The sequence below is a fragment of the Ambystoma mexicanum genome, chromosome 1p (genome assembly GCF_040938575.1).
Source record: "Ambystoma mexicanum isolate Mex_15411 chromosome 1p, UKY_AmexF1_1, whole genome shotgun sequence".
Lineage (NCBI taxonomy): Eukaryota > Metazoa > Chordata > Amphibia > Caudata > Ambystomatidae > Ambystoma > Ambystoma mexicanum.
Window position 1 is genome coordinate 276,916,128 of NC_090921.1, and position 25,232 is coordinate 276,941,359.

The window sequence follows — 25,232 nt, forward strand, 5'->3', positions numbered from 1 at the left end:
TATACAGTACCTTAGTAAAGAAGAAAAAGATGTAGCTGAAGACTTATGTTCCTGTACAGCTCTGCAGATCTCACTGTTCCTGTGGGCCTTAGTTGTGGGGACAAGGAGGACATCGGGGACTCCTGCACTGGCACGGTCAAAGCTGGCAACCAGCAAACGTTACTTTCAGTGGCTGTTTCACGGTTCAATTCCTTGTGGTTCAGCAAATGGCAATAAGCGTGGTTCTCAGGTGGACCTTGCTCACATCTGACGTCCCGCACACGTCTAATGGGGGGGGGTGTCCGGCTTGGTCAGACTTGCTTTGTTGGAGTCCGGAGGATCTTCCAAAAGCTCTAGGCCAGCTTGCAAGCAACGCACACAATCTGGTGTCCCTCTACGGTTTCCTGCAGCACCTCTGAGGAAATTCAACCAGCTCTGAGATGGGTGTCCAGGTGGCTTACCCTTTGCAGGGCTTCTCTGTCGATGCAAATTTGGCTATTCGGACCTGCAGCAGGACTTTACCGGGCAAACCAATGGGCCAGGAGTTGCAGCAGCCGTCCCCTTAAAGCTCTTCTTCGGTTCCTTCGTCCAGTGGTCGACTCTGCCTTCCAAGAGACTCCCCTTTTATTCAGTTCTCTCCCATTCATTCCAGCCTAGCTTCCACTCACCCAGTAGGGTAGCTGTCTTTGCCGAACAGTCAACCAGCCAATCACCACAGTGCATTTGTGTCTCCGAGAAGACTAAGTACAGGGGGTTTCTGGCACCTGCCTCACTTCCTGCCTACTCCAGACACTCTGGAGCCAGAGGCGGTTATCACTCCTGAAGCCCACCAAAGGCGAATGAACAAAGAGACCAAACCTGGTTTGGCGCGCAGAGAAAAACTCGGGGGGGGTCCTTTCCACAAAATGACAAAAAAAGATGACCGGGAACCGTTTTAACAAGGGAGGCTCAGAGGTGCCATCTTGAAAAACATGGCTCCCGCGATATAACGTTACCGGAGCTGCGAACAGTTTGCGGTCGGGGTAAATCATGGTAGTTCATTGTGAAACTACTGCCACCAGCCATTCTGAGAGGAAAGGGTCACATTTGACTGTTAACGTGACTAACTAGACATTGGGGGTAGAAGTAACCCCTCCAGCATTCTATTGTAAAATAGTCCTGTAAATTTCTAGAACCAGCACACCCTAAGTGAAGTCAATTTCACTCCACTGTTCTGGGAAACAGTAGTTGATCCCAGAGAACGTATTTAAACCTTGGGGAATCAAAGACTTCCCTGTGGCACTGCACTGACGGTGCTTTGTGAGACAATTGTAAAAGATGATGCCTATGGAGTTGGTTTTACGCCATAACCAAAAAGAAACCGTGTATAAACTCACGCAAGGCGCATTGGTAAAGCCAGTAAGTCTGGCTCTGTATACGTAAAGAATACAATAATTGTTTGGCCCTGCTGGGCCTTTAAAAAGAGGCCTCGGCACATGTTGCTTGAAGTTCAGGTGATGGCCTTAGGCTGGTCTGTTTTTGAAAAGCTTATCGACCCTGTTCCTGCAGTACGATGTGAGGAGATTTCTGTGTTAGCCTTTATGTACAGTTTGTTTTAAATAGAACCACAAGTAAAAATGAAGAAGGAAACACATTTTGTAAAAATAATGGGTAAAATAAAGGTCCATGCCATTGAATTATTATTTTTTTTAAATGAAATAAGGTTGGAATCTACACATTTTTCCAATTGTAAAACAATTAAATTACTTAAAATGTGAAGCGAATTATCAGTACTTTGTTTTAAATAATCCATTCGGAAAAATGGATGCACATTGATAGAAAGGCTTTTAAAGAAGTGCTTTGAGAGGTGTACGTTTCTCCTATGTGCCATTGCTACAAATACAAACATAAGATCAGGCGGTGGCAGCGTTAGGTCCGTATTACATAAGTGACTGTTCTAGCGCAGTCCATTTTTATGGGAAACTACCCGAAACTTCAGTTGAAAGACAACAGCATTGCTCTCTCGCCTGATGAGTGACAGGATACTTTGTCAAACTTGAAATCCCTCTAGCTATCAAACTTGTGCAATGAGGTTTAGACCTGCACCGTCGTCAAGGGCCTCAAATCGCTGGGCTCGATACGTAGATCTTTTAATTTCTCCACAATATAGCCAGCCTCGTCTTGGCTGGATTCAGGTTTAGTTGGGGATGGGTTTATCCATAGATCCGCTGTCTGCTGAGAGACCCCAATTCTAAGATCTGGTACTCGCCATTCCCTGCAGCTGAGGCAGAGGTCTTGGAAAAGCTGATGATGCCCGAAACTTTTATGACCACACCTGATCTGTGCACCTAAATGTTTTTAAAATTATGGCGCCACAAATTGATTGCGTTTCACAGCGGGTGCCTTTTTTATAAATTGCCTATAAATAAATCAAATTGACCAATGGTGTCGCCAACGGCGATTTGGATAAGGGCGGCGGGTGGGGTGGGGGGGGGGGGTTTGATTTTTAGATTGTAACGTTGGTTGTCTGTTTTTAAGCTGGCTGACTTGTCTAAACCATGTTTTCTTAGCTCCCTTTGGACTCACCTTTCCTTTGTTCGTGTCTACATTTCCTTTATAGTACAGCCACGGAAATGATTCTTAGGTCACGCAAGATCCCAGCAAGAGAAATTAAAGAACCGACGACCCCCTGTACTCCACGACCACGAAACATTACCGCAAGTCCCAGAACTCCCCATTCAGAATTAAGGGGCCATAAAGTGGTGAGTGGCAATTGATGAATTGGCAAGTAACGAACCAGGGAGTGGGGCATGAAGAGAGTTTCGGGTACACCCAATGGAGTGGCTCATTCCAAAAACCGATGGAAACATACCATGAACTGTATTGCGGTGTAGGTCTGAAAGGCTAGATTCTTGGTATGGCTCATTGGGGCACAGGTGATTTGAGGATGCCAGTTCTGCTATTCTGAGCCAGCCCTCAGACTGACATTTGAGCTCAAACTGGAAGAGCTCTAATCCGGTGTCTAATCCAGTGAAACCTGGTGGCATGCATTGGGTCTGTAGAATTGCCAATAACAAGGACCTGTAAAAATGCTGTAGTGGTAGAAGACTGTAGACACAGTGAGTGGGTAATTGGGAGAGACTATTTTCAATGGGATGTCCTCTCATAAATGTGAAAGCTAAGTAATTAAAAATGGGTCAGATGCACAATGAGCACCATGTGGTTTGTAACCAGTACACGAGAGTGCACTACAAAATGTTTTTCTTTCTCGGAGTGTCTTTATCTCTGTAGCAAAGCCATAAAAGCCAGAAGAGAATTTCTTATTCGCCTCCAATTCATTTGCATGTTGGTATATGGAGTCGTCCATTCAGGGTGGGTAAAAGAAGCTACACATACTCTTCGGTTCTGCATATGCAAATAACATGTATACTTTCAGGTTGGTTTAGGCGATATGTGCTCTATTGTACTTGTTAACTCCCTTCTATGAAGCAAAATATTTTAGCCATACAAAGCCAACATCATGAGTACCAAGCAGGCAGAGAGATTGGGTCAAGTTCCTACATTGAAGACTTGGCTCAATTCGAATCTTTGGCACTTGACCACATGCGTGTTGCTGGGCTCGACCGCTACTGCCACTGTGCCATATCTTCCAAAACTGGGCACAGCCGGTGTTGGCAGGCACACCTGGAAGGGATTCAGTTCATAATCTTACACTATTTAAAAAAAAAAGCTTCACTCCTGATTTACCATAATCTAAAGCAGCATCTGTAAAACCAACGATTGTAGAATAGTGAAGGTATTTTGTTTGAATTTGTTGCAACGAAGCAATATATTTGTTTCCAAATGTGTGGGGTCACAGTTGAAGGAAATTAAAACTGATAACCCAGGTCAAGTCTCAACAGAGGTTATTGGCTATAGCTCTCCTTTTAATTGAGAGCAATAGACGCTTTCATCGGCATCAGAATCAAGTAGCGGGTGCTTTTTTACAATATTGCATACTTTGTTGTGCCCACTGGTTATTTCAAAGTACTTTCACTTAAAAGTTTAAAAAACAAGCTTTTTCTCATATTGAAACGATTCTATCATTTTGGGTTGGGATTCTAGTTTGAGGTTTCCAGAGTGTGGGGGGGGGTATCTTGTGTTTCACCCTGGGTGCTATATTGAATAGAAATGGTCTGGAATGTTACAATTGACCTCAAACGTGCAAGATTGAAGCATAAAACGTGCTGTAAGAAAACATGCAACTCCTTGACTTGTTTAATGTACCGAGAACAGGATCCTAGATGTCTGCAGAGCTAGACCCCAATGTACTCATGGCTCCACTCCCCTCGAGGGCCTACTTGCCGATACACTACAAACACCTTTCCCGCAGCCGCCTTTCCAGAAGGAGCACATATACCTGTGCCCATGCCATAGTATAGCATGGGCACAGGCTCTTAGCCAAGCTACTTATTCCCACACACTCTGCTCCACAAGCACCTCCTGGGGTGACCAAAACCTGGGACGAGTTACTCACAAGTTAATACATTCTTTTTGTTCTTCTCAGAAAAGACGTCGCTCTTCCTTCTGTGTCAGTGGAGATGAGGAAATTGTCAAGAGAGCTTCCAAGTTGGCGAAGAACAAGAGAAAACGATCAGAAGAGGTTCAAGGTAATCAAAGCCCCTGGATCAAGCTACCTTCGATTTGGGGCCCATCAGCCTCTACACTGCTGAGACAGGGAGCTTTCTTCAACTTCTACAAAACCTATCCAGCATTAAAGTCTAATGCACTGTCTACACACTGTCGCACCTCACTCTCTAGAAAAACCTTTCCTAGTGTGTAAGCCTAATGTATGGTCTGCACACCTAAAATGAAGGGGGGCTCCTCAATTAGCAGCAAGCCAGTCATTTGGTCTAGTGAAATGTGTGGATGTAAACAGTAGTGGGTCCTGGTGCTTCACAATGGCCTTCTTTCTTTTCTGCTTGGTTTGACAGGCCTGCAAGAGACACCTCCGAAGGAGAGGGTGATGCGTGTTCACTTCCAGCTGGACGAGCCATTCCTCGGTAAGCCTGACCTGACCAGCATTTACTCGCCTATCATCAGCTTCTTCTCTCCTGGGAATGGAGGCCCTGGTAAGTGCACTCTGTGCGATGCGATAGGGGTGCAGGGCTCTGGTACATGGGAAGCGGGATCAGAGTAAAAGGATAGTTACTACAATGCAGAGATCAAGTGCAAGAGGGACGACAAGCACATTACTTTGTCTTAAATTGACAAATCCCATGCACTGGCCAAGGTGGACTCAATATGGAAGATGCATGTGTCAGGACTGGCTGGGTTAGGAACAGGAAGAGTTTGTTCATAGGATTAACATTGTGCTTGCCCAAGTCAAGATGGAGCGAAAGAAACTCAATCTGATTGGTTAAAGGAACAATGATATGTTTGGTTTGCCTGATTGGTGGAGAGAACAATGGGTTTGATTCTTGGGAGGTGAGCAAGATTCTAAACTGCCTTTCATCCAGAGAAATTCAGTGGCTGGTTGTGTTTTAGTTAAGCTCCTTAAGTAAGGCCTTTTCAGAGCTCAGAAGATCAACTAAAGAAGTAAGAATTTCGTTTGCTGATCCATTTGAAACAAGAAGTCATCAGGTGGGATCGTTTCTTTAAAGATTTAAGATTGTCACAGTGAACTTTCATTTTTTTAAGAACATTTAAAAGGTTAACCAAATTTCAAAGTCATTTTGAGAAAAGAGACATTTACAGTTGAAGTTATTATTAAAGAAGACAAGTTTGAAGATATGCGTAGGAGTTTAAATGAAATTAATTGCGTGTAATGCTCTTAAAGACTGTTAAATGAGTGCGCGAGCTCGCAAGTTGTTATTTACGTGTTTTTTTTGAAGACGCGCGGGTATTCGGAGCGATAGAGCGCGTGTCCAAAAGATTGCGCGAGTGAATTTTAGCGCGTGTCCATTTTAATGTAAATGACGTCTCATGGCAAAGCGCGTGTGGGTTTGCGATAGAGCGCGAGTCCATTTTGGTGAAGCGCGAGTGGTTTTAAGCGCGTGAACTGTTTTACGTGAAATCCATTTCGTCTCTCCGCGTGAGTTCGGTAGCGATAGAGCGCGAGTCCATTTTTAACCAGCGCGTGTGATTTTTATCGCGTGTTCGTATTTTTTCATGCGCGTGTGTTTGTTAAGAATCGCGTGTGGATTTTAAAAGCGTGCGCGTGTGTTTGCTAAAAATCGCGTGTGGATTTTTAAACGCGAGCGCGTGTGTTGCTAGGTATCGCGTGTGTATTTTTAACGCGAGGACAATTCTTCACGTCTTCTGATTTTTACGTGTTTATCGCACACGCTATTTAAGGAAGAAACTATACGTTCTTATGTAAATAAAGAAAACTATTCACACGCATAAGGAAGCAATATTCCAAGAAGTTGAAGAATGCTTATTTTCTTAATGTAATTTATGCAAATGGACTTCAATATTTCAGAGAAAGACTGCCACTATGAAAGCATTGAAAATTACATAAGGTTAAAGAAAACTCTGAAGCAAGAGGAAAGTTTAATCCAGAAAAGGTGTTTGCAAAAAACCATCACTTTAGAATTCTAGAGAGACTAAGTGGTTTGAACTGTATGCACAACACAAGAGACATTTACAAGAAATCACACACAGATTAATAGCCTCTAAGTCTTTTACTGAGGTTAAGAGGTAATGAGTTTAGAGTTTATTTAGAATACTTTTAGAAAACAGAATTTTCTTATTACATAAATAACCAGGTGTATTTGTTTACCACAGATACCAGAGCCTACCAGACGGTTGCAGGGCTGCAGTGTCTCCGTTGTTATTTTATCCAATTTCCCCTTTCCCTTTCTTGGGGTTTTCAGCTCAGCTTATAATTAAGGGTTGAGAGGTGAACTCCTAGTGAGGGTCTGTGGGGCCAGCATCAGCTCCTGTGGAATTCAGTCAAGCCGGACCCTGACAGCATGTAGCGGGTGGAGGGTACTAAGCAGGCTAACTCAAGAAAAAAGTGGAGGTTTTTGTCTTACAATAGGTAGTGGGTTGAAACCCTAAGAGAAAATGTGACCGCCGGACCATTCAGTATCACCAGTGTGCCAATGGTTTAATGTTCTTAATACATCTCTGGTTTTCTGTCCATTCTGGGCACATCTTTCCCCAACTCTTCCTCCAATCTCGTCGGTCTCATAAGGAGGACGAGCCAGAGGTTCATCCCTCCTTTGACGTGAATGCAGTGAGAAAATATATTGTCCTCAGAGGACTCTGGATTCGGGCTATCCTTGAAGTGGTTTGATCCATGGCACCCTGTTCAGTCAGGGGGTTTTGCTCCAGCACCTGACTGCCTTTTTCAGAATGAATTTCAACTATCACCCTTTGTACAATGACCATGCTCTTCAGCTCCAGTCTATGTGCATGTTCTCCCTGGCAATCTGATTGCTGGACTTGAAGTCCCTCTTTGTGTCCCAGCTTTCGGTCTCCTGCTACTAAGGCTTCTGGGTCAAATAGCCGAGCTATTTGCCATGGCTTTGTTGTCTAGACCAACTACAAAGTGCCTCCGCCAACTGTACCATCTGGCCTCACCCATTGTTGAGCAGTGACCCTGGCTAGATTATGCATACTCCATTCCTACGTGGCTGCAGGCACATCTCGGGATTCGAAGTGCCTGTAAAGGGGGGGGACTGAAGTCTAGGAGGCTACCCACTGCAGCTAGGATAAACGTGTTGGCCAGGTGCTACCTGTCATGACAGGCTTGTTGGAATCCGCAGGAGCTGATGCCGATCCCACAGACACTCTCCAATTGTTCCCTGCTCAACCTATAATCAACAGCTGAGTCGAGAACCCCAGGGAAGGGGAAGGGGGAGTGGAAGGGGTAGAGGAGGAAATAATAAACTACAGACCCATCTGGTTCCCGACCTCCAGGCCTGGTTCTGGTATCTGTTGCGAGAGAATTACACTTGGTTACTAATCTTCAAATTAGCATTCAAAATATTTACTCACCTAAATTATACCCACTGGTTACCTGTTTTACCTCTGCTTTCAGCCAAGAGGTGTGTTAAGTTTTAACTCTCTTTAATCTTCAAGGATACACATGAGTTCTTCGTAATAAATAATGTTCTCAAAGGATGACTCTAACTATCTCTAACGACTTAGTTGAAGCAATTGCAATTATCCTTAGCATAACTTGAAACTTCTCCTTGTTACAAGACTTCACATGTTTCCTCTGCTTGTATGTTGCTGTGAATGCTTTTATCTTCAAATGTGTTTCTCACTAAACCTTTAAAAGACTTGCAGCGGACTGAAACTGTCACAAATAGAATTGTTGAATTGTAATTCAATGGGAGCTCCTATGCTGATCCCGTAGTCCTCTTTCGTTGTTCATGAGGACTCTGAAATATTACGGCCGTGACCGAAACACTTGTCCAGATGAGTCTCCAACAGCAACCGACTCGGAAGTTACACAAGTTCAATAGCCAGTGTGATGTTTATCAGGCCGCGGTGGAATGATCGCGGCCTCTGATAACTCCGCTCGGCTCGCGGAGCATGCACGGCGCCGCGCAGGAAGGAAGACACGCGACTCGTTGGCTGCTGCGTAAACCCGGACTGGCGCGAAACCGCCAGTTCCGGTGGTACCTTTAATTCTCCTCCCCTCTCACTGTGTCATGTGACCCTTCTTTCCGGGCACGTGACACCACATTCCTCCCCAAATTGGAGGTAAATTCACATGCACCACAGAATACACTTTAGCATACATTATTGTCTCTTCCGCTAGTCTCTTTACGATATACCCCGTCTATGACATACCCTTTGAGGCGGGATGATGGTTTGGGCTTCTCCCTCAGGCTGTAGCGGGTGTTCCGTCCTCTGGGCGAGGTGTCTGTGGCGGTCCTTTCTTCTGTCTCGATTTCTGGTGGGCGCAGACTACTTGACTCGTCCGGCGTATTTTCGCTGGTTGACGGCGTGGGTCTTTGGGCCGTCTCAGCAGTCTTTTCCTTCGGGGACAGGGGTTGTTCTTCCCACATCTCCGGGGGTACTTTCTTGAAGTGGGATATGTTCCGGGTCACAGTTTCCCCTCCTCGGGTGGCAGTGACCATGCTGTGGTTGGTGGCTTGAACTGTCCACGGATGAACTTCGAAGTTTAGGGACATCTTCTTTGTCTGTGCCCGGTTCTTGACGAGGACCGTGTCCCCGGGGTTTAGTTCTCGAGGTGTGCGCGCCTGGCGACGCTTTCTTGCTCGTTGTGCCTCTTCCTTCTGGCGTCCATTTCCGGGATGTCTAACTCTGGTGCAACCCAGTGTGGATGTACGGGGAGTTCCGCTTGTATTGGTACTCCAAACATAAGGGCTGCTGGGCTGATCCCAGTGGCTGAGTGCGGGGTTTGCCGGTGCGTCCTCAGAAATCGGTATACTGCCTTCAGCGAGGGGTGTTTTTGCTCCTTGGCAATTCTGATAACTTTGTTTAGCGACCCCATGAAGCGTTCCGCATCGCCGTTGGCCTGAGGCCATCGTGGGGTAATTCGCTGATGTTTCACGTTTACCTCTTTGAAGAATTCTCACAGCTCTTGGCTGGTGAATGACGGTCCATTGTCACTCTTCACTTTCCTTGGGATTCCATGCGTGGCAAATATTTTCTCCAGCGTGAGGTTGGTGGTTTCCGCATTGGTGGATGACACATGTTCTACTTCGGGGTATCTACTGAATTCATCTATCACTACGAGCAAATATCCTTCGCCTGCGATGGTGCAGTGGTCCATGCTGACCGCGTCCCATCTCTTGCAGCTCCGTGGTGCACTGTAGATTGGTTCTGGGTTCTCTGGTCTCCTGGACGCTTGGCAGGCTGCGCATGACTCCATTAGTTCTGCGATTCTTTGGTGCATGTTGGGCATCCACATCCGGGACTTGAGGTACGCCGAGGACTTGACAATCCCCTGATGTCCACTGTGCGCTAGTTTGAGTGCTCTCTCTTCGAGGGACTCCGGCAGAATGATGCGGTGGCCTTTCAGAAGCACTCCCTCTGGGGCTATCGAGAGTTCGTGTCTGATCCCGAACAGTGCTCTGAGTTTGGTTTGAGCTGGTATGGTGCGATGGGATGCCGACATGAGATAGGTCTTCCAGCTTCCGGATTGAATGGCTGAGGTAGTGTTTCAAAATTGTGTCTTCTCTTGTCTCCTGTATTATTTCTTGCAGCGTCAGGGCTCGTGGCCTGGCGCATGCTACTACATGACAGACGTGCTCGTCTGTTTCTCTCGCATGATGTCGTTCGCTGTCGGTAGCAGGTCGCGGATGGCGGGACAGATAGTCTGCTGGGTTGTCTGAGCCTGGCCGATATTCTACCTCAATGTTGTACGGCTGCAGTTGCAGCATCCACTTCTCTATGCGGGCAGGGGGGTGTGGAGCGGAGCCTCGGAATATCGGTATCAGGGGTTTGTGGTCCGAGAAGACTTTTGCCTGTTTTCCTAATAGGTACACCTTGAAGTGGCGGCACCCCCACAGTATTGCTAAGGCCTCCTTTTCAATGTGGGCATAGTTTTGTTCTGGCTTCGTGAGGGCCCTGCTGGCAAATGCGGTGGGGAACACTCTGCCTTCGCTGTCTGAGTCAGTACGGCTCCTAGGTCTACGGGGCTGGCATCCACGAGGAGTTCAGTCTGCCGCTCTACGTTAAAGAACGCCATGGTTGTGGTGGCGGACAGGGCGTCTTTGATCTGTTGGAATGCTCGCTGGTGGACTTCGGTCCACTCCCATCTTTGGTCTTGCTTGGTTAGTTCTCTGAGGGGACTCGCGATGCTTGCGAGGTCAGGGATAAAGCGCGCGCAGTATGTTGCCATCCCCATGAAACTTCGCACCTCCGAGGCAGACTGGGGAGGTTTGAAGCCTTTTATGTCTTGTACCTTGGATGGGTCAGGGGATACCCCTGCGGCGCTGAAGATTTAGCCGAAAAAGCATAGTTCATCTTTGTCGAATTCACATTTCTCGGCATTGAGCGTCAAACCTGCTCCCTCGAGTCTTTGCAGGACTGCTGCTAGTCGTCGGTGGTGCTCATCCTTGTCTGCGGCGTATACTAGGATGTCATTGCTGATGTTGGTGGTACCAGCCAACCCTGTAATGACTTTACGGATCTCGTGCTGGAAAACGTCTGCGGCGGATGAAATTCCAAAGTTTAGCCGCTTGTATCTCATGAGGCCGAGGTGGGACGAAAATGTGGTGATGTACCGTGATTCTTTGGATAGTCTTAGCTGGTGGTATCCTGATCGGAGATTGAGTTTGCTAAATACCTTCGCCCCTGTGAGGTCTACGATGAGCTCATCAATGGTGGGAGTTACGTGGCGTTCTCGGCCGATGGCTACGTTGGGGAGCCTCATGTCGATGCATATTCTCACTGCGTTCGGCTGCTTCGGCTTCTGGGCTACCACCATAGGCGAGACCCACGGGGTCGGGCCGGATGTTCTCTCGATGATTCCGGCGTCCTCGAGTTTGGATAGCTCTTCCTCTACGGCTGTTCGTAGGTGAAATGGGATTCGTCGGTGGCGCACTGCCTTGGGTTCGACGGTGGGGTCTATGTGTAGTTTGATAGACCTCCCTTTCAGGCATCCGATGCCTTGAAATAGTTTCTTATGACGAGCTAGGATGTTGCTGAGTTTGTCGTGTTGGACGCTGAACGCGAAGTGTATCAGCTTTAGTTTCTCCGCAGTTCTGTAGCTCAATAGGGTTTCACAACCGGCGTCTACGACGTAGATCCGTGCACGGCAGTTTGTGTTGTTGTGCGCAAAGTTGGATTTAAACGACCCTTGCACTGGTAGGGGTTTCTTGGATCCATAGGCGTATAGTCTGACTTTCTTCTTGTGGAGTTTTGGTTTTGGGTGAAGTCTGTTGAAGGCTGTCACGGGCATGACGTTAACTGTTGCGCCGGTGTCAATTATCACTTTGAGTGGGTCTCCGTTGGAGAGGACTGTGCACGACGGTCTCTACTTTTGGCGCGATCAGCCTGATTTGACTGCCGATACACGGTGTACTGGTCTTCTCCCCTTCTTTTTCTTCCCTTTGGTCTGTCTGTCGGGGGATGAGCTGCTGTCGCTGTTGTCGCTTGAGCTCGGGGATCTTTGGGACTAATTGACTGCTCTCGCTTTTCCTCTCCTTGTTTGTCGGCGGGGATGTTCTCTCGGTGCGAATTTTCTCCGTCGTTCTTGTGTCGTGCGGGAGCTTGGGTCTTTGTCGTTCTTGTTTGGCGGATTCAGGCAGACCGCTGCGTAATGGTTGAGGCGATTGCATTTTCTGCATGTGGACCCCCAGGCGGGGCAAGAGTCGCCTTTATGCCAAGGGCCTCCGCACCATTTGCAGGCTTGATCTCGTCCCTGTGGTTGGTGCGGCTTCTGGTACTGTTTCGGGCGGGTTGATTGTTGTCTGGAGAAAGCTGCTACGTCTTCTGCGGGTCCGGGGTTGTCTAGCGGTAGTCTCTGGATTGCAGCTTCCATGACTGCTACTTGGTCCTCTGTCTGTTCACGGAGGCGTGCTGTCTCGAGAATGCATGATAGTCGCATGTTCTTCTCTGATAGAATTGCCCTTCTTAGTTTTTCATACGAGATGCCATTGATGATCTGGAGGCGAATGGCGAATTCTTCGTCTGGGAATTCACAGCCTACGGCCATTTCGCTAAGGCGAGCGTGAAATTTGTCTACCGTCTCCCTTTCGCGTTGACGTGCCATACAGAAGTGGAACCGTTCATAGTCCGGATTGAGGTCAGGCTTAAATATTTTGGTGAGCGCAGCTCTCGCCGCCGCGTAGTCAATGTCGCTCCCGCGGTTTGGTAGGGCGTTGAAGAGGCGCAGAGCTGCTGATCCTACGTTGAGCAAAAGGAAGGTGCGCATCTTTTTGGGTGTGGTGATATCTCGGGCCTCTAGATGCATCTCAAATTGTTGCAGCCATATTTCCCACGGGATGGCCGCTCCGCTGGTGAAAGGGTCGAATGGTGGCAAGAACGTTGTCAGTGTGGGGTCGCTGCGCTCTTCGGTGATGCTTCTCCTTGATGATGAGGAGCCGGTGCTGATTCTGGTCGGGCTGGTGTTTGGGCTCGACATGCTGTTTTAATGGGTGACTTTTTTGGTGGCTGAGCGTAGCTGGTGAGGTTATCCCGGCTGTTTGGGTGCCTGGTGTGATGGCACGTGGAGCGCTGCGGTTCCGGGCGGGTCGGGCAGTGGCTACCCTGGGGTGGTGGCGTGGCCGGAGTTTTCTTTTTCCGGCCTCCGCGGAGTTGTCGTGGGTCTGTGGACGCTGCGGCTCCCTCTGATGCTGGGAAGCGTGCAGTCCACATCCGCCTCGTCGCCAGTGTGATGTTTATCAGGCCGCGGTGGAATGATCGCGGCCTCTGATAACTCCTCTCGGCTCGCGGAGCATGCAAGGCACCGCGCAGGAAGGAAGACACGCGACTCGTTGGCTGCTGCGTAAACCCGGACTGGCGCGAAACCGCCAGTTCCGGTGGTACCTTTATTTCTCCTCCCCTCTCACTGTGTCACGTGACACCACAGCCAGTATGCTTTTGCTATCTCACGTTCACTTGCTTTCAGAAGAAGCCGCGGTCTACTGCCAAGGGGTTGTTTCAAACGCGCGCATGGACACGGCACGCGCTAGCCCTGCTTCACACACGCTCCGAAGCCGTCGCGCATCTCTCACACTTTGTTTTCACCGAAAACCGCAGTCTGTTGCCAAGCGGTCATTTCACATGCGCACGGGCACTCGCGCCTTCCATCCCTCCATCAATCTGTTTGAAAAGGAACCGCCAACAGCTACCGAAAGATTGATTCAATCGGGTGCTGAAAGAGCTAGTTTCATTGAACTTTCCTCCCTGCTGCTCTGTTCTAAAATACACAATGTGACTGTGGTGTAAGTGGCTTTCTCTCACATTGTTTACTGACGTTTTTTTAAGTTCAAACACCTTTCTGGAGTCAACACAGTTCAGTTGTATCACAATTAACAAAATAATAAATGTACAGTTTCCATGAAAGGTGCAGCGTTAACTATTTACATTGCGTTCTTTACTTAACAATTTCAATTGTGACTTTTTAACTGCTCAGCTCCCACCTATGGCCTTCTTACATTACGGACTTCTGCTGCTGTAGTGCTTCTTTCTTCTGTAATAGAAACTCTGGCTCCGGATTGGGCCTAAATTAAGGAGCTTAAACATCATACAACCTGCAAGAAAACGTCTATGGATGAAAGGCAGTTGTAGAATGCTGAGTGCAATTTAGATACCCCAGGCTACTCTCCCAACCAATTGAATCAGTCCTCCACTAAGCACTAAATTCATCAACGCCATCAAACCATTCCTCTCCAAAGAAAACTGCCTATCAATAGCAAGAGATAACATAGGCGCTAAACTTGACTATTGCAATGCACTCCTAGCCGGCACCTCTGGAAAAAAACCTAAAACTTCAGGTCACTCAAAATAACGCTCTAAGAGCAGCCTTAAACATCTCCAAAAGGGACCACATCTCACTGGCAAGACAATCAGTTCACTGGCTCCCTGTCAAAGAACGCATCACCTTCAAGGTACTGACTACTACCCACAAATGTATCCACCACACTGCACCATCATATCTCTCAGACACTATTCTCAGACCGACCTCATCCAGACCTACCAGACTGTGCTACACTAACCAACTCACTGTACCACGCATCAATAAGACTACAGCAGGAGGGCGGGGTTTCCCCTACATAGCACCAAAACTCTGGAACAATCTCCCCCACGCTCTAAGGGCAGAAGGCTCCCTCACAGCGTTTAGAAAAAAACTCAAAATCCCTCTCTAACTAAATTTCCTCTACCTACAGCCAACCAGGCACACATTGCTAAATATTGTTACTGTCTAAACCTTTATGCTTGTATGCCTCTATGCTGTAACTAAGTTGTGCTATTCCTGTAACCAGCGCTATCTCTGTAATCAGCGCCACGATGCCTCAGGGCTGATTCTGTGCGCTTAACAAATACGAATAAATAAATAAATAAATAACACCTGACACTTCTCCTTGACAGAAAAAATCCTCCCACTCTATGAATCCCCACTGGTCACTTGGTAGACCTGACGGACCTCACCCCAGACACCATTCTATCCTTGACAGATCTGACGCTACTCCCTCCACAAAGCTCTGTCCCTGTCCCAGGGCCAGGCTTATTAGGATACTTTCTATGAAATCTTCCAACTAAGCGGGGTGCATGTACTTCTACCACATCTTCCCAGGATCTTTCCTCTGGGCCATATCCTTTCCAATCAACCAGATACTGAAATTTCCTCTAACTATTCTTGAGTCTAAAATATCCAACTTGAAATGTCTCCTCGGTGCTTTCTGTAACAATAGCTGGTGGTGGTCTACCCAATAATGTCCGCCAAACACTAGGTTTAGTCAAACGTATATGGAAGGTTGGATGACTCTTTACATTAGAAGGTAACTTTAGCCTGACTGCGACTGGGTTAACGACTTTCTCAAATGGACCAATAAACCTTGGGCTAAATTTCGTTCTCCCCTTCAAACGTAAATTCCTTGTAGATAACAGAACCTTCTGCCCAACTTGATACTGCGGACCACTTTGATGCTTTCGATCAGCGAAAGCCTTGTACTTTAATTTATTCCTTTGAAGAGCAATAGTTGCTTCTGCTAAACCAGCTCTTATGCAATTTATTCTATTCTCCACTGCAGGGTTAGAACACTCTAATGGCACCATTTCCTTTAAAAACCTGGGATGATAACCATAATTACTGAAGAAAGGAGAGAAATTAGTAGAATCTTTAACGCCAACTACAATAAATCTACCCAACTCCTTTCTTCCCTTAGGAAACACCTTAAATATTTCTCTAATTCTTGGTTCACCCTTTCAGTCTGCCCGTTTTTCTGTGGATGATGGCCTGAAGAAAGCTGCACCTCTATTCCCAACTCTTTGCAGACAGCCTGCCAAAATTTAGAGATGAACTGCAGTCTACGATCAGACACAATCTGTGTAAGCAAACCATGCAATTGTACCACTTCTTGAAAGAAATTCCTAGCTGTAATTTCTCCCTTATTTGGGCTAAAGTGCCCTGCTGTGGTCAACAAGTCCACTACCACTAATACTGTCGTACAACCTTGATCTCTCAGAAGATCCACTATAAAATCCATAGAGATCGTGTACCAAGGACTAGGAGGCAGGGGTAAAGGATAGAGTAAACCAAAAGGCTTCCCCCACCTCACTTTGATCTAGCACACACTTCACAAGTCTTAACATAATCCTGGGTGTCCTGTCTCACATTCTCCCACCAAAATGTCCTGCCCACCAATTCCAATGTTTTACGAAACCCAGAATGACTTGCCAACGTGGACTCATGACATTCTTTTAAAATGACCTCTTGAAGTTCCTTACTGGGCAAATATATCCTAGAATTCATATATGAAAGGCCTTTGACAATCCGTCGATCTGGCTTCAGCTTGACCCCGGATTGAATTTCCCCTTCTGATATTACTTTTAAAATTCTGCTGAAAAACGGATCCACCTCTAGCGTGGCACTTAAAATAAATCTAGCTTCAGCAATCGCTGGTTCTTGCTCATTCTTTAACTCTTTTTCACAATCCGAGAATTGTCGAGATAAAGCATCTGCATTACCATTCAAACGACCTGGTTTGAAAGTAATAGTCATCTGAGAAGAGCAATGACCATCATAATTGTCGAGATAATGTCCTGGCCGACTTCAGAAAAAGCAGATACCTATGGTCCGTCAAAACCTTGACCGTAAACTTGGCTCTTAATAGACAGTGTCTTCAGTCTTGAAAAGCCATTTTAATCGCTAAAAGTTCCTGATTGATAATGGTATAATTCATCTCTGCAGGGAGTAATCTTTTAGATAAATGGGCCACAGGTTGTAGTTGACCCATCTCTGGATGTCTTTGATAAAGAACTGCTCCAATAGCTAAATTGGGTGCATCTGCAGCTACATAAAAGGGTTGAAGTGGATCAGGATGTAAAAGTATCGGCCAAAGAAGTAAAACTCCACTTCAATTTCTGAAAAGTCTGATCAGCTTCCAAGGACCAATGAACAATGGAAGTAAAAATCTGATAGAAATCCTTGATAAATCGTCTGTAAAATGTGCAAAGCCTAGAAAACCTTGAACATCCTTCACACTGGCGGTTGACGTCCACAGCCTTGACTTTTTTGCATATCCATTTCCAAACCCTTGGGAGAGATAACAAATTGCAAAAACTCCACCTCCTCTGTCTGAAATCGGCTTTTCTCCAACTTTGCAAAATACTTGTTTTCCCTTAATCTTTGTAAAACCTTTCGGACATGCTCTTCATGTTTCTGTAAATCTTTAGAGAATATTAGAATGCCATCTATATACACCACCACAAAAATGTCCAGGAACTCCCACAGCACTTCATTGATGAAAAATTGAAATGCTGCCGTGGCGTTACATAGACTGAAAGGCATCACTCTCAAACAGACCAAACTTGGTACGAAAGTGGTCTTCCATTCGTCACCTTGCCGTACTCTCACCAAGTGATAGTATTTACCAAGCTAGATTTGTGAGAGGCCTGTTGTTCCTTGGATCTGATCCAACATCATTGCAATCAATGGTAACGGGTATCTGTTCTTGATTGTTATCTTATTGAAGGCTCTGTAGTCTATACATGTTCGTAATGTGCCCTCTTTCTTTGGTACAAAAAGCAGTGGGGATGCTGCCGGTGACTGGAAATGTCTAATGAATCCTCTTGCCAAATTCTCCTGAATGTGTTCCTTTAAATGCTTTCTCCTTCTCAGTCAAAGCATAGATGCGACTACACGGAATGTGACCCCCTGGTTCAAGATCTGGCTTGCAATCATAATCGCGATAAGGAGGTAGTTCATTTTCTTCCGTCTCATTAAAAACATCACTAAAGTCTTGATGGCATTCTGGTTACACTTTGCTCCTATTGTATGTACTAGTGCTCCCACATCTATCAATCCTCTGAACATCTGTTTGAACTCTGCTGAAACCCCTTCCATTTCTCATAGTATTCCTTATAAAAAGAGATAAAATCCATCGCTCTCCTTCCCCAATCAATGCAAGGGTTATGACAAGTCAACCAAGGCATTCCTAGAATGACCTTCAAATGAGGTGTATCATTCAATTCAAAGACAATCTCCTCCCAATGTCCTCCTGGCATTTCCCTTTCCACCACAACAGTTTCATGTGTAATAAGACCTGATATTAACTGAGAACCATCCACTGCCCTCACTTATTCTGCCCTTTCTTTGATAGGGTTCATCCAAGGACTTGACTACATTTCAATCCATGAAACTTCCAGTACCACCAGTCGATTACCACTGGATCACTTCCCTTTAACACCCATTTAACAGACAAGGATACATTTAATGTAATCTGCGGCACTAGTGCTTGGATAGGTTTGGCCACCTGCTGACTTCCCGAACTGCTAGATGGAAAATTAACTTTGGGACAGTTTCCAACAAAATGCCCAGACTTCCCACAACACATACATAAGTTGTTCAATCTGCGTCTCTCCTTCTCTTCCTTAGACAAAGGACCTCTTGGCTTACCTGCCCTTACTAAATTCATTGATCTAGACTTACTATTCACAGATTCTCCTTCCTCTTTCCACTCAGTTGAAAACTCTAGTCTCAAAACATCCTCTTTTACGCTCAGGTCTGTGCTCTCCTTGCCGATAATCTATTTGCATAACTAAATTCATCAAGGCTTTGCACGTAGTTGGTCTCTCTACAATTGTGGCTAAAGCATCCTTTAAATCCTCTCCAAGACCCTGATAAAACAGCGAAGCTTGTTTCTCCTCTGGTCAATTACTTTCTAAAACCAAGCACTTGAACTGAGTAATGTAACTCACCAAATCCTTGGTCCCTTGTTTCAACTCGAAAAAAAAGCCATCAACTTCTTGAGATAGCTGGCGTCAATCAACCAGTTTCCTGAACTCCAACTTAAATGTTGACAAATCCTTTAAAACGGAATTCCCTTGGCTTACCAAGAACGCAGACAGGCCACCGCTTCTCCAGTTAAGACAGCATAAAAGCTATCTTCGCTGTATCAGTACCGAAGGACTCTGGTCTGCAAAGAAAATGGAGTTCACATTGAGTCAGAAATATTTGGCACTTCTTGCCATCTCCTCTAAAAGGCTCTGAATGAGCTAAAGTAGCCGGCCCAAACTGTGATATCATCCCTTCCTTATTGCTTCCCTTGAGCATTGCACTTTCTGGCAAATCCTCTCTAACTAGCACTGGAAGCTCCCAATCAACAATCTCCTCCTCACTAGATAAGTGATGCAATTCTTGGTTCTCCCTCCTAGCCACCATCATTTCTTCCTTTAATCATGTTCCCCAGAGAACTAGTCAAGGCCTCTGTGGGATCCATCTCAGCTCAGACGGATATGTTAATGTGGGCCTTTCATCCTGTCATGACAGGCTTGCTGGAATCTGCAGGAGCTGATGCCGAGGTTGTATACTAATTGACCTTTTCACAATTGATCTTGGGAGAATTTACCTCGGGAGAATTGACCTAATTTAGAAGGTCAATTAGGACATATATTTTTTTTTTTATTTGTGTATGCTTATTAATAACTTTTACAAAAGTTTTAAAAGTTACAGAGTAAAACATAGCAAATTAATAAACAAACAAATCAATATCTACAACGAAAACTCAAACAGATGAAAGGAAATTTACAGCATATATATTGAAAACCACCATTTCATATAGAACGAAAAAAAAGAACCATAGCAGCAATTAATCAAAGTAATTCTAATCAAATCAATGCACAGAGAAAGGATAAGACCTTATCTTTACACGCTTAATTAGTCGACATTTCCACCTGAGCTTCAGTTTGTAATTCTAGTTGGCATACATTTCTCACAATAGCTATATGTAAAGAATTATCTTTTCCATTTAACATTTTCCACCAAAGTGAATCCAAGTTAATTAGGCCCGTAGGTGCAACAAATTTGCTAAAATACTGTATCCTCTGTGGTCTCACTACTGGGCAGTCCAGCATCAAATGCTCCAGAGCCTCAGTTACTTCTGGTTCCTCACAAAATCTACAACTTTGAACCCGCCCTATCTCGTTATTTCGTGCACACATGATTTCTCTAGTGGGTAGACATTGCACCTAAATTGCGTAAATAGGTGCCTGGCCGATTTAGAGGGAAACAGTATGAGATATGATTCAACACTGCCCAGGTTTTTATAATGTGTTACCATATGTTTTTGGAACCTTGGAGCTCCCACCGCACTCATTGTTGTATCCCAATCCCCCCATTCTAAGCATCTTTTTACTTTAGTAGGGTTGAACATTAATAGTTTGAATGTGAAGCCCAGGGATTCCAAATAATTCATGCATTCATCCTTGAGTTCATATATATAGGCAGAGATAGTTATTACTGCGTATACCCGATCCCAAGAGATCATATAGGGTTCCTCTCTCAGTTGTAACCAATTTCCTGAATAAGGACAGTTCTTTTCATATTATCAAAGACGCCAGTGAATTTACACCTAATTCATACCTTAAGATTGACAGCGGTACGCACTTTGGTAGACATGGAAAAATTATCTTAAGAAGTCGACCTTCATATTTATTCAGTTCTACCACAAAACATCACGGATAAAACGCCAGTCCGTAGCAAAGCTGTGGTCGTATGTTTTGCTTGTTATAGCGTAGGGCCGGTAGAATTGAAAATTTTCCATATTTGCAATCGATTTTATTTTAATTGAAACATGAATGGATTAGTTTTAGCATCCATATGTTGTCTATAGTGGGATTTCTGTTTATAGCCAAAGATGGGGTAACCTAGGTAGCGCATGTTGGGCTTTATTACTAGTTTAATGTGGTTCAAAAACCAGGAGTATTGTTTGACATAGGGGCGCAGATGTAGTCTGATAACTACTGTTTTGTTCTCATTTGTTATTAGATGGTTTGCTTCAGTATAGTCTCGAAACCTACACAGCAGACGTTGGAGCCCTATGAGGGTATGGTCGAAAAGCATAAAGTCGTCTGCGTATGCCGTCCAGCATATTTTAATTCCCTCTATAGTCGGGGGTACGAAGGCCGCAGCTACCAGCCCCTCCCCTACATCAGAGACATATAGATTGAATATGGTAGGTGCAAAAACTCACCCCTGTCGTAGACCATTCGGTGCAGCAATTAGGGTGGAGAGGCTACCCTCGTTATTCAGGCGGACCTGCAGTTGGGATCCCTCGTGTAGCTTTATTAAAATAGACAGGAGGGCAGATGGCATTCCCAGTCGTTTTAGCTTTCCCCACAAGAGTGTTCGTTCCACTTTATCGAACGCTATTGACAAGTCAATAGAAGCGATCTATATTGGCATGGCATCTTTTCTCCATGCTTTATCCTGCATCACAGATAGCAGCAACCCCCAGCGTAAGTTCCCACACTTTTCCTAAACCCAAATTGGAATTTGGACAAGATGTCGTTTTTATTTATCCAGCTATGGATATGATTTAGGATGAGCCCAGAGAAAATTTTAGAGTCTGCATCCAATAAGGCTATCGGCCTACAATTAAGAGGATTGGAGCAGTCACCCTTTTTTATAAATGGGTATCACATAAGAGGTATGCCAACTTGTTGGAATGAAGCGAGACTGAAGAATATCCTGAAACACTATGTACAATATTTTTGTCCACAATTGTTTATTTTGCTTAAAAATGACGTTAGCCAAGCCGTTTGGACCGGCTGCCCTCGAGCTAGAGGCCCTGTTTATCAAAACATCAACATCCCCCTGACTAATGTCTGTGTTCCATTCAATGTTATGAAGGTTCAGTGAAGTTTGCAGAATACCCTTTCTTGTTTGGTAAAGATTGCCAAAATGCCCACCCCACTGGAGATCTGATATTGCAGTGGTGGGTGCAGAGCAATTCAAGGTAGCCTTATTATTGACCAAAGCCCAGAAGGATTTAAATGTATTGTCCTTCAGTGCGTAGAGTATATTTTCCCCATCCATCTGATAGAGCATGGCTATGCGCTCTTTGATCTTCCTTTTCCACAAGTTTGCAGTTTTTTTTTTTAGGCCCGATTTCTCCGCCAAAGGGAGTGTGGCTTTAGCAAGCAACCTCCGTGATTTTTGTCTCTGATTTTTATATGTTCTAATTACAGGGTCGTAAGAGTGTGTATGACTCGTCCTGGTCCTACCTGGTTTAAGTGGAACCGTTGTTTGAGCAATCACATTTCCCACATAGTCTGTAAAGGAATCTTTATTATACCTTATATGCTTTTTCCCTAAGGTAGAGGAATTAAAGTCATTTAGAAAGTGCATTTACCTTGTCTACATTGCGCTTATGCCGCACAATTCTGTTTTTTGCCTGTTTTATTTCTAAGTTAACAAGATTCTACTAACCAAAGCCCACCCCCTCAAAGTTCAGGTACAGGATCTTATGGTCACTACATTTCATCTTCAACAACCTGAATTCCTTTACCATCCATACAAGGTGATCTGTGAGGAATATGTAATCAATTGCACTGGTTTATGTTCCCCTAAACCAGGTAGTATAGGGTACTTTACTTCTCCATAGACCCATTGTGTTTGTCAGTCCCCATGACTCCGAAAAGGCCCTCCAAAGGTTGCCCTGTGTGGATTTTTTACCCTGATTCCAGTTGCAAGTAACATCAGCCTCATCATTAGTAGGAGAAAAATTGTTGTTAATTTCAACATTAGAAATCCCTACAATTATCATTACCGCATTAGGCGATATTTCATGACACTTCATCAACAGGTTCCCCAATTTTTTAAGCTCTTTATCAATATCCAATTTCGGGTTCCAATAGACATTGATGATCAAAGGATTGCGGTCCCCAATGAGCATATTGTAGTCTAAACATAACAATAAAAGACACCAATCTAAAATTCTGTAAGTTTTGATGACTTTAGGCCCCAGTGCTATTGCAACTGCTGTAAGTAGACCACCTGCTGGCCTACCTACTAGACCTTGCTTTGCAGGTAAGGAATAAACAATAAAACCATCTAATACAAAATCCGTAGTAAACCAGCTTTCCTGCATACAGAAGATGTGGCACAAATTTCAACAGAGCTCCTGAAAGACCAATTCCCCCTCGAATTCCAACTTATCAGGGGAAAGGTTGCACAACTACTAACTGTTGGGCTTCGAACCCTGAAGTTGGAATATTGAGCCTCTTGGTTGAAGGGCTAGCCATCTGAAATTAGGCTCTTCAAAGGTGCTATCCGTTCTGCTAACATTAGTGATCAATTTCTCATTCACACACGTCCCCCTCCCCACCTGGGCAGGGGCGCCCGACCCGGAGCCACCCACTCCAGGTCATAACCCAGTTTGTGGAATGAGCTGCTTTCTTCCAAAACTGCATCTACAATGCTTTTAGAGTAAAACACAACCCTTACGTAGTCCAATCTCACCGGGTGCACGAAATCCACCAGCTTAATGTCACCCGTAGTGATTAGGGAGAGACTTGGTATTTCCCCGAATAGAGACAAACCCCTTGTTCTATTCAGTGACAGTGGTTCTCCCTTTTCAAAAAGGTAATATAACATTATACTTGGATTGTCTACACATTTAAATGGGCGATATTCTATTGCTGCTGGTCGTGCAGCCACTGGAGGACATTCCGTCTGGCCCCGTGGAGACAAAATTGGCAGAAATTCACTGTCCTGACAATCCGGGCCCCGTCTGGCACCCATGACTGTCATATTTATTAACCTGCCCCCCTCCAATTCGGTTTGCACACCAAACTGTATTTATAGCTTTGAAAATCTGGTTTTGGGATTCTTCACTCATAGCCGGAAGGGGTACAAGTGGCAGGGAAGGGGTTACCTTAGGGACAATTTCATCCTGAACAACATTCTCATGGCCATCCAGCATTATTTTAATGACTCTTCTAATAACCCGTTCCATCACAGGACCACCTTCCAAAAGATTTGCTGCAGAAACTGCTTCTCTTGGATCCCTACCTCCAAGAGGTTTAGCACACACTAGTGATTCCATATTTTCCACTTCAGTCTGGGTTTGCAGTCATCTATTACGCCGGGGACCGTTAGACTGGATACAACGTCCCCGCAATCTTCAATTCATTAACAGGGTGCATGGGCTGGAGATTTCCAGCACTTGCTGCTGGTTTGTCTAAGTCAGGAATATTTGTTAGGTCCATTACAATGGCCCCCTCCCTATGATCCCAATTCTCTACTAGGGAGTGCCTCCTGTGGCCATCCGGAACCTCGGTTGGCCTTTCCTGGGAGATGCCCTTGTCTGTGAATGCAGATATTACGGATGGGTCAACTACGGTTGTTAGCAGCCATTTATTTTTATTTTTTTGGGAAAAAGTTTAACAAACTTCCCTGCATATTTGTGTCTGGCACCATACAACCCCTGCTATGCCTCTCGTTGGACGCTTTGTGCCTTTGTTTTTTAAAGTCTGAGAGAGAATCTGGGGCTGCAGTGCCCTCTGACCCTCTACACAATAGCGCATCTGCTCCTTCATCTACCTCGATGATGTCAGAATCTATATCTTCTGCATCACCTCTCAACAACCATCTCCAATTATTTCTAGAGACTTTATCCTGTCTCCGTTTATGTCCTACAACATTCTTTCTTTTCTGAAGGGATATTATTTTTTGTTATTTTTTTTAAATTTGTATTCTGATAAATTTCTTTCTGCTTCAGTAACTTGTCTTCATTTTTGTTACCATCATTTTTTTTTTAATAGGACTCGATCTCTTAGGGTCCTTGTTTGATAACTCATCTAATTCTTCTTGATATTCCCGGGAAGCAGACATCTCCATTGGACTTACAATGGGATTGAATGCTCCCCCCTGAGGACCCAAAGGATCCAACAGATTACAGTCAGCCATTCCACAACTACCAATAGGGTAGTGTTGCCTTTCTACAGCAGCTATCAGCTGCTTAAGTAGAATAGTATGAAGTGTGAGTTCACTTAATAGCTAATTATTTACAGAGTCTTCATGTGTGCCCTCCCACAGACTCCCGGCCCATCGGTTGTTCCGAGGACCGCTCCCATTCCACCTCCTTCCCCGGTGGGTACTGAGCTAGAGCCAAAAGTGCACTATTAATCATATCTGGGCTACATTCAATTTCATTCTGATCTAAAGATGGGGGTTCTGTTGGTTGACTAGCATCTTGAGGGATCTTACCAGGTTCCCCCGAATCTATTAACAAAATAGACTCATCCGCTACCCCCGCCCCATCCTCCACCAGATTTATGGCAGCACTATCCCCCGCAGGAGGAGGCGATGGGGGCAAGGGCAATTTGCAAGCCAAACTCATGGTGCCTTTAAC

At 45.2% G+C, this 25,232-nt stretch overlaps 1 protein-coding gene and 1 long non-coding RNA gene across 9 annotated transcripts in view; one reads left to right on the forward strand and one right to left on the reverse strand.

The window, feature by feature from the left end:
* Positions 1–25,232, reverse strand: part of LOC138568935 (uncharacterized) — a 352,395-nt gene that overhangs the window by 220,402 nt on the left and 106,761 nt on the right. The gene's annotated exons all lie outside the window — the stretch shown is intronic.
* Positions 1–25,232, forward strand: part of LOC138568884 (CTD small phosphatase-like protein 3) — a 668,014-nt gene that overhangs the window by 181,211 nt on the left and 461,571 nt on the right. For 6 of the 8 annotated variants that reach the window (XM_069646683.1, XM_069646692.1, XM_069646678.1 and 3 more), the window contains exons 2-4: positions 2,579–2,720; positions 4,505–4,607; positions 4,932–5,069. In XM_069646683.1, the coding sequence (XP_069502784.1) occupies positions 2,592–2,720; positions 4,505–4,607; positions 4,932–5,069 (370 nt within the window). In that variant the 5' untranslated portion in view covers positions 2,579–2,591. The remainder of the gene's footprint in view (positions 1–2,578; positions 2,721–4,504; positions 4,608–4,931; positions 5,070–25,232) is intronic. The other 2 variants (XM_069646699.1, XM_069646672.1) reach the window with 1 other exon arrangement.